Here is a 19582-nt window from a genome sequence, read left to right on the forward strand (position 1 = left end):
TACAAAACCTAATCTTCCTATTTCCATCCTTGTTTCATGTCTTGAGTAGGAATTCTTTCAATTTTTATAATTTATAACTTATAATTTGTTTTACATAATTTTTTTTTCACATTAGCCTATTAGACAATTGTCATATATAAGATTAGGTTAGACAAACCTAAAAACTTAATATGAAATAAACTTTTTAAGTAGATCAATTATCCAAATTAAACTTTTTAAAAAGGTCAGATACAAGTAAACCTAAAACATAAGCCTATAATAGATAATAAACTTTTTAAGTAGATCAATTATCCAAATTAAACTTTTAAAAAAGATCATACAAGTAAACCTAAAGCATAAATTTATAATAGATAATAAACTATATATTTGAGCTTTAATTTTTTTAAATAAGCTAATTTAAGTTTTGATCATCCCAACCTATTTTCATTCCTATTAGAAACACATTTTTTTAACACATTTCTCTAGTATTTTATATTCTTTGGATCCTAGAAGTTTATTGTTTGAGTGTGTCCTTATGTGAGATTTTTAAAGGTGTGAGAGTGTTTGACTTTATTTACCGAGTTCTTTTTTCTTTTTCTCAATATTTTCTCTTTGTTTTTGTTAGACCTTTTTTCCGGCTAATTTGGACTTCAAACCTCCCTTTAATATTGATATTATCTAGTTTTTGTTCATAAATAACCGCTTCAAAATTCGGGTAGAATAAGTAATAATTGGTAAAAGAAAATATATGGACTAATTCAACATTTTATTTTTTTAATATACTAGTAAGTAATTAAACCTATATCGTTTGGTGACGTAATTAATTAAATATATATTGTACAACAAACAGCTTCCTTCCTTCCTTCCTATCTTGATTCTCCCCTGTTGCACCACCGCTTTCTTTCTCTCTCGCCCTCTCTCTGCGTTGTTGGAGAACATTCAGAAAAAAAAAGGAGAGTGAGCCGAAAAAAACAATTCAGAAAATGGAGAACAACGCATTCAGAGATCGAATCTTGGAGGACAATGAACACGAAGAAATCCCTGATTCCTTTGTTTGCTGCGTTTGTCTGTGAGTCTCCTCTTTCAGTTGCATATATATTTGAATGTGAAATACTCTGCTATGTTAGTCATCAAGCCTCAATTTTGTGCCTTAATTCTTATTCGTATTTCAAAAGGGGCACCAGGGATGCCTTTATTTTTATTTTATTTTTTTTGTAAAAAGAAATGTATCCATGAATTAAGCAAGTTGATTGGAAAATTCCAAGGTTGTTTTTTTCTTCTCGATCTGAAGTTGGTATAGATTTGCTTTATATCCGAAATTACAATTGAATTCCAAATTCTTTGAACGTGATGTACATGCTGAGAAAATAAATAAATCAGAGCAACGATTCCTCATTTTTTATTTGAAAAATGAAAATAAAAATTTGACTCTAAAACCCAAAAATCTTGCCTCTTGATGGATTATAGGTTACACATTCACGAGCTTTGAATTTTTTATTGTATTGTTTAAAGTTAAAAGCATTGGTTATTGTGTTATTTTTAGTTGGTGTATGAGCTCCCATATTTTTGTTTTTCAATTTGTATGTACTGATTTTGACTTGACTCTCATTATGCAGGGATCTATTATACAAGCCCATTGTGCTATGTAAGGCAGCATTATTTTCTAGAAATACATATGAATATGTTATTAGTGACAGTCCATTTTTCTCTCTATTTGCAGCTTGTGGTCACATATGCTGTTTCTGGTGTGTCTATAATTCAATGAATTGTCTGCGGGAGTCTCAATGTCCAGTATGTAGGAATCAATATTATCACTTCCCAACAGTCTGCCAATTGCTTCACTTTTTACTTCTCAAGATCTATACCGCTGCTTACAAGAGAAGGGAAAACCAAACTCTTGGTATATCTCTTTTTCTAATGACTTATGCATGAACATATTGAATATACATGTGCAATGTTCTCAATGATTTATTTGCAATGCATTGAATACCAACGGTGTTTCTAAAATTACAATGATTATCTGTTAATGGTGATCCGTTCAAGTTGTATGCTCAATGCATTGCAACATGATTGAGTATGATTGGCAACTTCTGTCAGGCCCATTCTTTTTTCCCAAGTGACGCGGACTCAATTTAGGATCCCTTGTTTCATTTTACATATCCCAATGCTAAGATGGGTGGATGGATGGATGATTATGAGAAAAATGTTGGGGTAGCATCTATTAAGGAGCAGATTATGGAAACTCACTTAAGGTTGTTTGGTTATGAATTTATGTGAGAAGAAGATCAATATGTATTCTAGTGAGAATAGTGGATCAAAGGGAAGATAGTTCAATTATAAAAGTTAGAGGAAGACCCAACAAAAGATTAAGAGACACCATTATAAAAGACCTTGCTCTAAATACTGAAAATTTTCCTTTTAGTAGATCCCAATGGTGTCATATCGTCAATTAATTAGTGCAGTTAGCCAACCTCACTTCATGGCATAAGGTTTGGGCTTTTTTGTGCATGTCAGATGTGAGATTCAATTAGGCTAGGCACCACACCTCCATTCAAAGTTTTTATTGCTATGTCCTTGAATTCACATATGACTGGACCACCTAATGGAACAGATACCAAATCATTTCTGGTTGGTTCTGCATCTAAACAGAAGATGCATTACTTCTAATTGGTGACTTGAGTTTGTTGTATGACTATTGTTGCACAATTCTGAGACTCTTAGATGCATACAACTTTGAACCTTGCAAGAAAATACATCTGAAGTAAAAAGTTGTTAACTGTACCCATTGAGATAGTCTAATTATACTTTCAATCTGAAGCTTAATAAGCCATAAAGGTAGCCACAAACCCTTAACTTCCAAATAACTTTAGTTTATAATATTATTATACCTTCCTCCTCTAGGTGGTCGTTTCTTTTCTTGTGATAGAGGGCTTTCTTCTTATCAATGCCCAGGTAACATAGTAAAAGAATTTTTGTTATCAAGAAATAAATGTTCTAATTCTAGCTGTCTAGAGTAGCTGTTTTCTCCTTTTTCTTATCATGTCAGTTTAGGTTTTCTTCTTCGCTTGTGATTTGTGGCCCATAAGTTGACTTTAACTTGTGAGAGAAGTTTGATCCATTTTACCTCATTTTCTTCTCCTATAGGGTACTTATTGATAATTTTATCCAAAATAGGCTTTTCATGGATAAATTTTTGCCGCTGTGTTTTGAATTTTATATTCTCATGTTATATGGGTAACAACAACAACAACGCCTTATCCCACTAGGTGGGGTCGGCTACATGGATCAACTTTCGTCATAATGTTCTATCAAGTACCATACTTCTATTCAAATCATTAAGTTCGAGATCCTTTTTGATAACCTCTCTTATAGTCTTTTTGGGTCTTCCTCTGCCTCGAATTGTTTGTCTTCTCTCCATCTGGTCTACTCTCCTCACTACAGAGTCTACCGGTCTTCTCTCTACGTGCCCAAACTACCTAAGTCTATTTTCCACCATCTTCTCTACAATAGGCGCTACTCCAACCCTCTCTCTAATAGCTTCGTTTCTAATTTTATCCTGTCGAGTCTTACCACACATCCACCGCAACATCCTCATCTCCGCTACACCTACTTTATTCTCATGTTGGCTCTTGACCGCCCAACATTCTATTCTGTACAAAATCGCCGGTCTTACCGCAGTCCGATAAAACTTTCCCTTTAGCTTGATCGGTACCTTTACATCACATAGCACCCCCGATGCTTTTCTCCATTTCATCCATCCTGCTTGAATGCGATGATTCACATCCCCTTCAATTTCTCCATCATCCTGTATTACAGACCCAAGATATTTAAACCGTGTGACTTGAGGGATAATATGGTCTCCTATTTTCACCTCTGAGTTATAAACCATCCTTCTTTTGTTGAACTTACATTTCATATACTCCGATTTTCTTCTGCTTAGGCGAAAACCATGTGTTTCTAGAGCTCGTCTCCAAGTTTCCAACCTCTCATTCAACTCCTCCCTCGACTCTCCAAGGAGGACTATGTCATCTGCAAAAAGCATGCATCTCGGCGCTATCTCTTGGATTTGTTCCGTGAGGACATCCAGAATTAAGGTAAAAAGGTAGAGGCTAAGGGTTGACCCTTGATGCAAATCAATTGTGATGGGAAAATCGTCTGACTCTCCACCCTGTGTCCTAACACTAGTCGATACCCTATCATACATATCTTGGATAGCTCGAATATATGCAACCCTAACCCCTTTCTTCTCTAGAGCTTTCCACAAAATCTCTCTAGGCACTCTATCATACGCTTTCTCCAAGTCAATAAAAATCAAGTGCAAGTCTTGTTGGTCCATGCGATATTGCTCCATCACCCGCCGTAATAAATAGATCGCTTCCATGGTCGACCTTCCCGGCATGAAACCAAATTGATTCTTAGTAACTTGAGTCTCCTTTCTTAATCTCCGTTCGATCACTCTTTCCCATAATTTCATGGTATGACTCATGAGCTTGATTCCCTTATAATTAGCACAATTTTGTATATCCCCCTTGTTCTTATAGATTGGCACTAACGTGCTTCTCCTCCATTCCTCCGGCATGCGTTTTGACCTCATAATTTCATTAAAGAGTTTGGTGAGCCACTCAAGACCTCTATCTCCAAGAGTTTTCCACACTTCAATAGGTATGTTGTCTGGCCCCACCGCCTTACCGTTACTCATTCTTTTCAACGCTTCCTTTACTTCTTGTTTCTGAATCCGACGATAGTACTTATAGTTCCGGTCCTCTTCTCTTGTGTCTAGACTGCTAGAGTCATATCCATATCCATCATTAAATAAGTTTTGGAAATACGCCTTCCACCTTTCCTTGATATCTTTTTCATGCAATAAGACTTTGCCTTCTTCATCCTTAACACACTTTACTTGATCCAAATCTCTAGTCTTCCTCTCTCTACCCTTAGCAAGCCTATATATAGATCTTTCTTCGTCCCTGGTTCCTAGAGCTTGGTATAGTCCGTCAAAAGCTTGGGCTCTTGCCTCACTCACCGCCTTTTTGGTTTCATTTCTAGCTATCTTATACTTATCCCAAGTTTCAGAATTTCTACACCTAGACCACTCCTTGAAACACTCTTTTTTTACTCTAACTTTGCTCTGAACACTTTCATTCCACCACCACGATTCTTTACCCCTAGGTCCAAAACCTCTAGATTCACCCAACGTCTCTTTAGCCACTTTAATAATCTCTTGGGACATCTTGTTCCACATATCATTTGCACTTCCTTGTGATTGTCCACACCATCCCTCCCATATCTTTTGTTGGAAGATTCTTTGTTTCTCACCCTTCAAGTGCCACCATTTGATCCTTGGTGCTACCATAGGACTTCTTCTCTTTGCCCTATCTCTAATTCTTACATCCATGACCAAAACTCTATGTTATATGGGTATCCAAAACTTTATCAAATGTTTTTGTTTTATCTTTTTTATTGTATTCTGATGCCTGTTATTCCTTTTATACTTCTTGATAATGCAGTTTTCTCCTTTCTTCTTTGATGCCACTTTCTAGTAAATTTGTATTTATCATAGAAGTAATCCTTTTGTCTACTTTGTTGGGCCAATTTTGACAATTATTCTTATTCACATCTTGTTTCAGAGGAAGAAAAGCAATCAGGATTCTACTCCCCTCAATTTGATCCTGATACATGTGAATCACAAGCTAAATTTGGTCATTCTGGTATCCCTAGTTCCTCCTCTAATTTGAATTTAACGTCCAACTCATGCAATGTGGGAACTTCTGAATGTCTGGAGCAATCAGGGTCAGCTGCCAATGAAGGAGATGATGGCACCATCTATTATGATGGAGAGTCTGATATTATTGGAACTCCTGCTAAAGGAAAAAAAATGCCTCAGGAAGAGCTTTCTGTACAAAGGAAATTATCAGTTGCAGATGTGACTTGTACGATGTGCAAGCAACTGCTCTTTCATCCTGTAGTTCTTAATTGTGGTCATGGTACTCAATGCATTTAAGTTTTCTTTCAGTTATAACTGTTCGGTATTGTTAATAATAGAAGTTATAGAACACTGAAATGATATATTGATTTTGTTATACTTTTCCTCATTCCCTACAGTGTACTGTCAAACTTGTGTCATCAACATAGATGACGAGATGCTCAGATGTAAAGTTTGTCAAAGTCCACATCCTAGAGGATTACCAAAAGTGTGTTTGGAGTTGGATCACTTTTTGGAGGAACAATTTCCTGAAGAATATGGACAGCGGAGAGATGCCATTGAACTAAAGCAAATCAAAGTCAAACCCGACACCCCTTCTTCTTGTATGCATATTTGCCTACATCTTTTTTACATGACTGATATCTTGGAGCGTATAATTTGGGTGAAAATATTGCAATATGTGTGTATATCCTTCACCTTTCCCTTAAGAATGTGTTAGAATATTTTATATGGTTTGGCCTGTTCAAGTATTGAGAGTAAAGCGTAACCCCCTATTTATGCTAAATATTTGACTCCTAATTTTAGTTAAATAAGCAAACCAAGTATGGAATATATTAAAATATGGATTTTGGAAATTACTCCTTTGATATCATCTACATTACTCTAAAATACAATAGAAAGATATTATATGATATTTCTAGATTTCCCAAGTGGTTGATTTATCATTATACAATTTGGTGTTTCTTGGATTATTTTTGTTCACGTTTTTGTTACTATGTATTGGTTGTCTTTCAGGTTCATTGGATAATGGTAAAAGAGTAGAAAATATAGATTGGTGGTCTGATCCTGACCCAAAAGTTCACATTGGAGTTGGTTGCGATTTTTGCGGGGTAAAAGCTCTAGTCCATCATATCTGGCATCTTTTTGTTTTCTATTCCCTTTTGTTATCATTACTCTATTAATATTCTTTTTTTGTTCTATAGTAGGACATGCTCTCCAAATTTCTCTATTTCATTGACCTAGATAGGTGGCGGCCACTTTATGTGGTTGCTTGTCTTTTGTTAACTAATGGGTATTGACATTTCAGGTCTCACATGTTTGCAAAGGGAGTTAGAAATTCCCTGTTCTAGTTACTAACTTGCTTATTTGCATTTTTGCAGCACACTGCCAACTTACAATACTTAAACGCATTTTCATATGGTCCGAGATGATCACCTACACTAAATTAATGATTGCTTTCACAGATATTTATGTCATAACTAATTTCATTACTATTATTCTTCTAGTTCTCTGCAGTGTGCTAATGTGTGACTTCTCTGTACAGATGTTTCCAATAATTGGAGATAGATATAGATGCATTGACTGTAAGGAGAAGATGGGCTTTGATCTTTGTGGTGATTGCTACGCAAGCCGCTCGAAGCTTCCCGGTCGATTTAATCAACAACACACCTCAGAGCATAAGTTCAAGCTTGTACCACCGAACATTATTCATAACATGATGTTGAGGCTGGCCACAGCACAGTTAGGAGAAGGTTCTATTGACCTGGAGTCTATAGCAAACATAGAAGTTACTTCAGATGGTGCCGCTTTGTTTGATGATGGAGAAGATAACCACAATGATTCTGAAGCCACCAATTGAAAAAATGAGCTTAACAAAAAAAGTCCATGATCTAATAATTGATGTTTTTGGTGGGGGGGTTAAGTGGATAACTCCTAATTGTGGGAGGAGCAAATAATGCAATGTTTCAAGGAAGTTTGCTAGTCAATTGGTTGAGGAATTCTCAATTCTACGTGGTCTATGTGATTTTCTATTGCATGCCAACTTGACAGTGTATTTATGTCTTAACTGAATTTGTTTCCAGCTTGTGGCTATTTTATGTTATTGTATTAGGTGCACAAGCAATTCTGTTACGCCTTGATGGTAAGAATCTTGTACTTAACCTGGTTATTTGAACATATTCGGGAATGTATATTTGAACATATTCGGGAATGTACATATTCTAGGAGTTTGTCTGAGATCTACGATAATGTGTTTGTTGCAATAATATTAATAATAATAGGCACATCATTGTGAATAATATATACCCCGGAGCAGCTTGTGTTATCATCCATAATTATATATAAGCTGTCCAGAAATTAGACACATGCTATTGTTAGCATTTTATATCAACTTTTTCACCCTACACCTTTTCTCTATGCATTGTAAATAATTTTGGGTTTTTTTAACTGCCGTGCAAAGCACGGCTAAGTGTTTCTAGTATGTTTTAATAATGATAGGATGTGTACTATGAGAGCGTTTAAAATATTTTTTACGGGGTTATTTGAGTTTCTTATCATGTACATTTAAAATTAGGTTTAATTAAACTTTTCACTTTTTTTTAATTTTATTTTGTAACAAATTAATTTGGTGTATTTTACAACTTATTTTTAAAAAACTTGCTAATTTTGTCTTCTGCCGTTTCATTGTTAATTGAGTTGATGTGATATGTAGAAATAATTGTATTTTTTTGTCTAATATTTTATGGGTTTTATCTCTAATTTTTTTGGCAAATTTTATTAGTAACTTTTTTTTGGAGAATTTTATCCTCTCTAACTTTTGCCATGTCAACATGTTAGGCCAATTTTATGTCAATCAATTAATGGACAAATGTGAAAAGGTAAGATTCTTAAGTTTGTTTTCTAGTTTAAATAACCTTTTATAACTTCAATAATGTGTTGGTTCAAATGATAGAGTATAGAGCTTCGCAATTGGGGCTAGAGGTTTCACTGATAATATATAACTAAATGTTTAAAGTTAAAAGCCTAAAATCATAAATGATATTAATGAATTTTTATTTGTGACTCGAAACAATAGTTACCATCTCCTCTTCTGGGAGATTTTGTATGTCTTCGTAATCAGTAAATTTTACTGAAAGACTATTTCTTCTGTTTATTATTATAGCTGATCCGGGAGTGGTTATAGCACTCCTAGAGGATTCAACATCAATATGTGTTTGCCATTGATTATTTTGATTTCTGGAGGAATCAAAGATTTCGGGTGGCAAAAATTGAATTCCATCAGATGATAAGACTGTCATTAAAGGATTTGTGTTTATCCTATATCTAGGGGATATTTGGTCACTTATTCTGCCTATGAAGGTAATATCTAAGTGTAAGTTATGTCCCATAAAGTTTCTTCCAAAACCTATTGTCTGGACTTCTAGGTTTATGTTTTGTATGAAATCACTAAGATTCATTGTGTAGTTAGGGGCAATATAAATTAGGGAGACTGTTTGGTTTAGGTCTATTTCTATCATTCCTATTATGGCTCAAGAATTATTATCTCTGAATCTTTGATCGAAGAGCACTACAAAAGCTTTTGCTCCTACCAAAGATCTTGTTAGAGACCTGACACCTATGGCAATTAACCCTAGGTGTACATATCTTCTATTTGTGCTAAGAAGTTGTTGTCCGGTTTGTTTTAAGATTAATATGATAATCTCATGTCTTCCGTCAAGAAGATGGAAGTCATCAATCCTTCTATATCTATATAGGCTAGTTCTATAAGAACTTAACCAGTTTAAGTTGTATAATTGTCTAGGATTGAGGGAGTCTATCCTAGAGTTTGATCCGATATCAATATTGGATTCTATGTCTACTATTTGCTCTAGTTGTATGGTTTGGAAGTTTGTTCTCCTATAAAATCTATCTAAGATTCCAGGATGATGGTTTATAGATTCAGTGACAGGATTGTGTCCTGAAATTGTTTGTGATGTTCCTGTAAATGGTATTGTCCTCATTTTCTTGGCTTTGCTAATACAAATTTATTTGAGGTTTGACAGGTGGTCTTTCCTAAAGATAATTTAGAAAGCTGTGTTGTAATTTTATCGAGTTCGTTTGTAGAAAAACGAATTTGTTGGTCTTTAGATTTAAGAATATTCAAAATATCATTAACTTTATTTTCTAAAATTTGTACTTTGTTAAACAACAAGTTTTGTGTTTTTGTTAAACTTTCTAAAGTTTTAGATAAGTCTTCAAACAATTTTGTAGAAAATTTGTTAATAGGACTGTTAGAACATGTTAGTTCTTGATGTCTATCCAGAGCTAAATAATGGCTCTAATACCAATAAGGTACCGAGTCACTTGTATTATAAACAAGAAAAAGGTAAATACAATAGTACATAAGATAAAATAATCTGACTATATTTCCATCAAAATCAACAAAATTATAACTTTCGATAATATACAACAGATTATAGAAGGACTAAATAAAACAAGCATAATAGGAGAAGACCTTACAAAGTATTGGAAAAAAGATCATGTTATATGCAAATTAGAAATTATAAACCCAGATTAGATAATTAAAACTAAAGACATCCAGTATGGGAATTTCGAACAAGAGGAATGTAAAAACCACATAAAATCCCTCTTGGATCTAAAAGTTATAGTCCCAAGCACTAGTCCTCATAGAAGCCCTACTTTTATCGTTAATAAACATTCAGAACAAAAAAGAGGAAAAACTAGAATGGTTTATAACTACAAAAGACTTAATGATAACACCCACATAGACGGATATACTATTCCTTCTAAAGATGTGTTGATAAACAGGATACAAAAAGCCAAGTGGCTTTCAAAATTTGATTTAAAAATCAGGATTTCACCAAGTTAAGATGCATCCTGACTCAATAAAATGGACTGCCTTTTCCTGTTCAGAAGGATTATTCGAATGAAAAGTAATGTCTTTCAAATTGAAAAATGCACCACAAATTTTCCAAAGAAAAATGGATAAAATTTTTGGAAATTTCAAAGAATTTACTTGTACATCTATAGATGATGTACTTGTTTTTTTGAAAACTAAAGAAGAACATTATCTACATCTTAAACAAGTTCTTCATTCATTTGAGAAATTTGGTATAATTATCTCAAAATAAAAAATGGAAATTTGTAAGACTCATATTTCTTTCTTAGGAACAAAAATAGGAAACGGGAAAATAAGGCTTCAGTCCCATATCGCCCAAAAGATTCTTGGTTTCCCAGATAAAATGGAAGACATAAAAACCCTGAGAGCCTTTCTAGGGGCCTGCTTAACTATGCAAGAACTTTTATCAAAGACTTAGGGAAATACACAACTTCTCTTTACAATAAAATATCTTTAACTGGACAAAGAAAATTTAACACAGAGGATATAAAATTAGTTCAAAAAATTAAAGAAATGGTTAATAATTTGTCATATCTATCTCTACCATTAGATTATGACTATCTAGTCATAGAGTGTGATGGTTGTGAACAAGGATGGAGAGCCATCCTAAAGAAAAAGAAACATAACTATGAAAAATTTCATGATGAAGAAATTTGTAGGTATGCTTCAGGAAAATACCACACAAAACCACAAGTATACTCAACTTCTACAAATTACGAAGTAAATGCCATAATAAATGTCTTAGAAGGATTTAAACTCTTCTTGGTTAATAAAAGAGAAATTACCCTAAGAACTTATTGCGAAGCAATAGTGGCTTATGGTAGCCAACAAATACATACTGATAAAAAGCCTGACAAAAGATGGCTTTTATTCCAATAAAAAAAAATTTGAACACATAAAAGGGGTCAAGAATGTTGCTGCTAATATTCTTTCTCGTTTTGCAGGGATACAACAAGATGAAGCCTTCTAAGGTTTCATATCAAAATATAAAACAAAAAATGAAATTTGGCAATCAAGAATTACCTGTACTTACAAATGAGTTTCACTACCATGGTAGAGAAGCCATCAACGACAAATTCAATTGCCTTATTGACAATATTTGGAATATTCCAAAACACACAAACAATAATGAGCAATTTGTTTGTTCAGTAAAAAAGGGCATAATGTGTGCCTTATACAATTTCTACATAGCAGATAACCAAAGAGTCCCCCTCCTTACAAAAGCCTCTCCTTCTGGGAAAGGTTATTCAACTTTTGTCCTATTATCAAGACCTCATAAAGGTGTTTACACCAATTTTAAAGACCTTTGCCTGGCAAAGGAGAGTATTCAAAGCCTAATTTACAAAGGATTCTATTCAAGGGAAGAAGCAGAAAAAGCCCTTAAATTAAATACCACAGATATCAACAAAATCAAGAAGGTCCTTGAGCCAGAAACTGCGATTATAGTCATAAATGCTGACAAAAAAAACCTGCCATAAAACCTATAAGGACTCAATCAGCCCAAATGTCCCCGGACCAATAAATAGCTTGAGTCTAGACAACTTCAAGAAAATACAAAAATTATTATTTAGGGTACTTAGCAACCAAACCTAGATTCTGGGTCTTTACATAGGTGTGCATGCTTATTTCAACCAAAAATTTGGATGCACCAACAAAACCCCATTTTGTGAAGACAAAATTAATTGTCCTTGCAAAATAAAGTTCCTTTTCAGAAAAGTCAGATTAGACCTAGACCAGTTCAAGTCCTTCGGATATGAGGACTTGGCAATTTCCACAAAAAGTCTTCTGAACTATGGATGTTTGGAATCAATCCTGATTCCTCCATCAGATAGATTTGAAGGGTTTAACCCTTCAATTAATGAAGCCATAAACCTAATATAGACAAAAATGATGGATTACATTTCCATCAAAATAATAACTTGTCCGAGCAATTTTTCTGCCATGTTATGAAACTCTTACCAAAGGATCATAGAGACTTTCCTTGCCTATTCAATGATGAATATGAGACTTGGAATGTACAAGGAAATATACAGTACCAATACAGCCTCATGAGGGCACAAATACAAAGATACCAATGGTTCTTCTCAGATTCAGACAAACGAGAATTTGACCTGATAAGAGAAATCCACGATACAAAACTCTTCTAGCCATCATACAATAGAAAGTTTTTCATTCCTTTCCCGGTTGATCACAACAACAAACTAGTTCAATTCTTCCAAAAGGAAAAGAAAGATAAAGAGATCTATGAAGCTAGTGGGTGTCATGGACAACAAACTCCTCCTTTTCCATTCACCGATCTCTCTATGGAAGACTCATCAGACATTTTCTACTCCGAAAACATCCAAGAAGAAGAAGAAAATGTTAGCATTACAAAGTCATCAAAGAGCTGACCAAAAGACAAAAGAATCCTGCCAAAATACAGTTGAGAAATTTAAGCAGGAATCTTTTACGTTCACTAAGACTCTGACACTGAGTCTATCCACAAATGTGCATTGTAAAATGGGTCTTGTGACAAAGTAAATGAATAGTAATTTTACTATTCTTGACTGAAGGGACCTTTTATCATTTTCTTTCCATTTTCTCTATATAAAGAGCCTCAGATCTCAATTGTAAACATGCTAGACGGATACTAGAAAAACTAGTAAGAGAAATAGAAAGAAAAAGTTTGTAATAGTGTCTTAAGCAATAATATTCAGCTTCTTTTCAGATCTCCCCCCTTGATTTTTCTGTCAATCTGTAAGTATGATATCCACCATGTCTAGCTAAATTCTTCGAAGGCACACTCAAGGGACCTTAGTTATCTTCATTTAGAAAATGCGAATATGATTTAGAACTCAGATGTTTACTTTACTTTTGAATTTTTTTTGTTTTTTTTTTAAAAACCTGGGATTTGTAAGTCTGCAAAGGTGTGCCCTTGATATCTGTTTTTGAAAAGCAATGGAAGTCCTTTATGGTTAGACTGGTGCTTGACGGAAAATAAGATCATCGTAAGACCCAAAGAGTGTGGGATGGTAAGGATCTTCAGTACTCGACTTAGTATCAAAAAATCGATAAGGATCTTCTATGTTTTCCTAAAAAAAATGGTAACATTTTGGTAGGATTTTGGCATAGCCTTATCCATATTGATATTGGGTCAAAACTTTAGTATAAAATAATTCTAAAGTGCTTATCATGTTCATTGATATCGTGCTCATTGATATTAGGATTTTGCTCTCTAACTTTTGCCATGTCAACATGTCAGGCCAACTTTATGTTAATCAATTAATGGACAAATGTGAAAAGGTAAAATTCTTAAGTTTGTTTATGTTAGTCAATTAATGGATAAACGTGGAAAGGTAAAATTTATAAATTTTTTAAAACTTAGAGGTAAAATGTATTAAAATAATTTGTTTGGATAAAATTTGTTAAAGAATAAAAATAAAAACATAGTGATAAAAAGTATAATTATACCTTAAAAGTAAAGTGGCTCATGACTTTTTAATTTTTCTAAATTTATTTCAATAAGTTTTGCGATTAAATTTATCAACATAAAATTATAAAAATGATTTTTATTGAATAAAATACATATGATATGTTCTCATTTTAGAAGCTTTAATCTAAATGCTTATCAAAGTGTGTCTAGATTAGAGCCTGTAAATTTTATTTTTAATTAATTCAATTTTACAAATTATTTTTTGGTCAAAATTGAAGTAGTTAACTGGTAACATGATTTATGTTTAACTAATTTTATATCAAACATGATTTTCACCATATATTTGATATAAGTGTTCTATGTGTTTCATTCTATGTCTTTGCAATCATGTGTGTTTGGTCATGCATTAAGGATGTGGTTTTTACGTCTTAACCATAGCAACTTTAACTTTTATATCATTTAGGTTATGTTTGTTTTACCCTTTTATTCCATGGGCATGTGTTCCAAAGCACTGTTTTATGAGAGACAACAATTTGTTTTGTCTCCTTGAACGTTTGTTTGCGGGATATTGAAAAGAAAAACAAACACACTCAATTATGGATAGATTATGTTTTTTGATCCAGAACTTTTTGCTATTTTTGGTTCTTAAATTTTTTGACAACCAGTCAACGAGAACTGTCTTAATATTTCATCCAATTGAGTCAACTCCAAAGCCATTCCCAAACCCGCACTGGCATTGCCTTCATAGTGGCGAAATTAGGTTTCGCCCAAACACAACACGAGCTCGAAGTTCAAACAAAGCGAATCCAAAACCTTAGAGAAGCCTTGGCGAAAACGGAAAAAGCAATTTACTTTGGAATCGACATCAATCACTCGGAGCTTCTCCTTTAGAGTACTTTAAGCGGCAAGCATCACGATTTCATGGCGGAACGTTGAAGCCCTGTGATTGCGGTGATAATTGCAAGGGTTTCAATGGAGACTCGAGCGACACGGTAACAAGATGATGTAGAAGAAGGGGAGAGAAGGGGGAGGGGGGGTAAGCACCCTAATGTTAGTGAAAATGAGTATTGAATCAGGTGGGGCATGACATGAGTAGTAAAAATTGGGTTCGATTGTAGCGGTTAATTTTTCAGTCAGAATTGTAATATTTTTTAGAAGTTTATTTAGACCATAAAAAACAAACCGAAGGCAAAATTCCCTTTTTTGTAGTGGGGTAGTTCACAAAACGTGACAAACTAAAATCCAAATCTCCCTGCAAAACAATGTTTGGTCTAACCTTGTTTTGAATATGATTACTTTTAAAAGAGTATACTTGTGAGAGAAAAAACTATTGAAATAAGTCTTTTTTTTTTACTCAAATGAAGTTGGTTAAATAAACTTTTAAACTAGTTTAATAAATTATAAATTAGCTTAAAAACTTACTAAAGTACTCATTTTAAAAGTGGGTTCATATGTATAAAATGCTAACATGTAAGTCTAAGATGGTGTCTGCACAAATTTTATAATACCATTGGTTATAATAATATTATAAATATAATAGCATGATGATTGCTTAAAAAAATATAATTGCATGATGATTTTTTTACATTAATATTTATTTTTAATTTTTTAATTACTTAATTAAGCCCCAAATTATTTACATAACTAATCTCCTTTATTGTTCACTGTGCTGAATTTGATTTGGCAGGACCCAATTTCACAGTTCACACTGTATTTTTTTTTATTATAAGAAAACCGTTGGGAATTCGGTCCCCCGACCAGAATTTGAATGTTTTTTATGTTTTTTTAATTTTTATAATATTAATTTTGTATTTAATTTTTAACATATATAAAATATATTTTTGTTTATTATTTGTACTAAATTTGTTATGGTGATGTGTAGTTTAAGTTGTATTTTTAGTGTGTTAATTGTTAAGTTTGAGTTAATTTAGTATTTTAAACATCCAAATTGGCTGTTGCAGGAGGTCCTTTGTTGTTTGATTTTGAGTGAGTGAATGAGTTTTTTAATTTGAACTTTATCTGAGTTTCATAGTTTGCATGTTACTGAATTCAATGGTACTAATTTTGCGTCTTGAATGTGTTAAAAAGGTTCAAAATCGTTTCTAAAAACTGAAAAAATCACTTTTGAATGGAAAAAGGTTGAACATGTGGGTAACTCATCACCCAATTTTCACCTTGATAGTTTGGTTTTTTTGCTTCCACTTTAATAGAGTTGCTTAGTTTGCATGTCAATGCATCCCAACGGTACCTATTTGGTGTCTTGAATAAGTGTTAAAATAGTTCAAAATTATTCCCGAAAACTGAAAAAAAAAACTTTTAAATATAATGGAAAAAAGTTGAACATGTCGGTAACTTACTATCCGATTTTCACCTCAATAATTTGGTTTTGTTGCTTTCACCTTAGTAGAGTTGCTTAATTTGCATTCCAATGAATCCAACGATACCAATTTCGTGTCTTAAAACATTGTAAAAATAGTTCAAAATCACGTCAATACTGAAAAATGATAATATCGTAAGTAAATCCAAAATTATATCTTGTTGTAATACCATACTCCTGCAAGATCCGAGCACCCGCTTAATCTTGCATTCAATGCAGACACAGAAGATAAGTCGTGATTGAAGTGTATGTACAACAATACTGTGCCCCTTGTCCAGCTGGGATTCATCTGAGCCACAAAAGCAAACTTAGAAAACAAAAAGAAAGTCCACTTATATGAATTGGTTGTCAGCAACTGAGGTATAGTATATATATTACTACGGTTCATATACGGATGCATGGCTTCACGTAAGTTGGCTAATATAGGTTCAAAGGGAAATTTTCAGCCATTACCAAATGTTATGGCAGATGCTAGTTAGACCTACTCCAACTATCAAATAAGAAGGAAGATATTTGGTAGAGTGAAAATAGAGAGGGAGATAAAGGAATAGAGTGAGAATATAAGAGATTGCTGATAGAGTGAGAATATAAGAGATTACTAATTGTTTGGTAGAGTGAAATTATAAGAAAATATTCAAAAATTTTGGTTGAACTCAAAAAAAAAAAATTCTATCCAAGTGAGCAAGGAATTGCACAGAAGTATGAATAAAACCTGCAACAACCATTATCCAGCCCATGATAATCGATTAAATTAAAGCATGAAGGAAGTTCCCCTTCCCCGTTTTCTAATTATAATATTATAATTAAAATAATATTACTATAAGGGTTAAATATGTTTTTATCTTTAATAAATATTTGATTTTTGTATTTGTGAGTCTCTGTTAAAAAATTAATTTTAATTTTGGCCTTTTACACTTTTTGTAGTCTCTGGTAAATTAATGGGTTTTGTATTTGTTTTTGATAAATTATTTTATTTGTAATTAGTCGAGACTAAAACACAATTCATTAATTTATCAGAGAGTAAATACAAAATTATTTATTTTTTCAATGATTAAAACAAAATATCAAAAATAAAAAATAAAATAGTTATTTTATTAGGAACTCAGCACAAAATAAAAATTTATTAGTAGATAAACACAAAAGTTGAGTATTTATTAGGAATAAAATTATATTGGCAAGTCATTATAATTAATTTTTACTAGCTAAAAAACTTATTTATCAACTTGTTTGTTTGTTCGATCAATAATTTATTTTAATAATTTCTAATGTTTCTCAAAGTGAATATTTTAGTTTCAAATTTTTTATATTTTATTCTATTTTTATCCTTAAAATCTTTTTTAAAATTTATTATAATCTTTTTTAAATAAAATATAATTTTATTGTTTATTTTTTTTTCATTCATTCCTCTTACACTTTTTATATTACACTACTTGTTTTAACCATTGTATTATTTATAATATTTAATTTATTTTTTCAACATTATGCTTCACAAAATTGATAATAATATGTTAGATTTATTTTGTTTTCTCATTTTTTGAATAATTTAATATTAGACTATTTATTTTAACTATTACGCTGATTAACACAATAAAAATATAATATCTACTTAGGTGTTTTTTTTAAGATATCGATGCAGTAAAAAAAGTATCTTTTTACTTTATTTTATAAATTATTAAAAATATTTTAAGATATATTATAAGATTAATAGTATAATACATATTATGAAAATTAATATGATAATTAAAAATAAAAATGTAATTGAAAATATTTTATCCATAAATAAAAATTACAAGAGTTTAAAATGAAAACTAAAATTATAACACCTCAAAAAATATTTTTAATCATAAAATAAAAATTGAAATTTATATTAAAATATCATATTAATGTTCATTTCTATTATTTTATATTTGTTAGCTACTTCAATCTATATTTTTAATCAATTAAGATTTAATAAACTAGCTTAAAAGCTTTTAGTTATTAGTTAACTTTTTAGTTTTTAACTAACTTTTTAACTTTGAGTTATTTTTAACTTGTTTTTATTGAACATAGTCTAATAATAAAATTAAATAGTAATAATGAGAATATATTTTTATACAATATTAGTATGGTTTAATATTGACTCTTAAGCTTATAAGAAAAAGGATGAAATGTAATTTTGATTTCTGATATGAAATTTTGGTTTTAATTTAATATTGTAAGTTTAAAAGGTTTTATTTTGGTTTTCAAGATTTGTAGTCTTCATGTGTGTTGTTCATTGTTGTATTACTATGTGTTTGCAAATAGTTGTATTAAGTTTGTGATTTTCGTTGTTGCTAATTTCTTATTTTTATAATAAAAATAGTTGTGATATTTAAAAAATGTTTTGCATTAGGGAATCTTTTGCTTTACATCAAGATGATAGGAAATCCGATGCTTTTGTCAGTGCATCAGGGAATCCCTTGATTTGGGTCAGGGTATTAAAGAATCCAATGTTTTACGTCAAGGCATTAGAAAATCCTTTGCTTTACGTTAATCCGATGCTTTATGTCAGGGTGTTAGCGAATCTAATGCTTTATGTTAGTGCATCAGGGAATCCTTTGTTTTGCGTCAGGTCATTAGGAAATCCAATGCTTTACGTCAAGGCTTTAGGGAATCCTTTGCTTTGCGTTAGGAAATTCGATGTTTTACGTTAGTGCATTTGGGAATCCTTTGCTTTGCGTCAAGGTGTCAGGGAATCCAATGCTTTAATTAACAATCTAAAACGAATGATTCATATTGTATATGAAAAATGAACGGTTCACATGACGTCTAAGATTTTTGCTATATATACAAGGTGTATTCACCTTCATTTACACATTCGCACAACACTTTCTTTCTCAATTAATTACTTCCAACTTTGCAAACACAATACACAACATGTCTTCCTCACCCATCCATTGATTAGTGCACTACAATGGTCAAATAATCAAATCAAATGAAGGGGATACATTTGAATTCCCCAACCCAGTGTTCTTTACGTCAAAGCGAGACATCACACTTGAAGCCTTTGAAAAGGAGAATTCACCAAAAGGTCATACTTCAACCACATGACCGAATCAGTGATATCTCATTAGAATACCCCCAACTAGTTGGATGCGGAATGCTCAAGTTTACGTCAGTAAAAGTTGTTGACGATGATGACGTTAAAGGTATGGTTGTTGTTATTCGCCAACATTAGATTCTTTCAACCATTGA

At 32.3% G+C, this 19582-nt stretch overlaps 1 protein-coding gene across 4 annotated transcripts; it reads left to right on the plus strand.

The window, feature by feature from the left end:
- Positions 1-827: 827 nt before the first annotated feature.
- On the plus strand, positions 828-7892 carry LOC100787174 (E3 ubiquitin-protein ligase PRT1). 4 transcript variants are annotated; one of them, XM_006602468.4, is made up of 8 exons: positions 829-1048; positions 1596-1624; positions 1700-1879; positions 5607-5687; positions 5769-5963; positions 6082-6285; positions 6698-6792; positions 7227-7892. In XM_006602468.4, exons 1-8 carry the CDS (start codon positions 963-965, stop codon positions 7539-7541), a joined length of 1185 nt encoding a protein of 394 aa, XP_006602531.1. In that variant the 5' UTR covers positions 829-962; the 3' UTR covers positions 7542-7892. The 4 variants fall into 4 exon arrangements, with proteins under 4 accessions (XP_040867608.1, XP_006602531.1, XP_003551419.1 ...); XM_003551371.5 differs by having other exon boundaries at positions 830-1048; positions 5607-5963; XM_041011674.1 differs by having other exon boundaries at positions 828-1048; positions 1596-1879; positions 5607-5963.
- Positions 7893-19582: the final 11690 nt, after the last annotated feature.

This window comes from Glycine max, chromosome 18 (assembly GCF_000004515.6).
Source record: "Glycine max cultivar Williams 82 chromosome 18, Glycine_max_v4.0, whole genome shotgun sequence".
Taxonomy (NCBI): domain Eukaryota; kingdom Viridiplantae; phylum Streptophyta; class Magnoliopsida; order Fabales; family Fabaceae; genus Glycine; species Glycine max.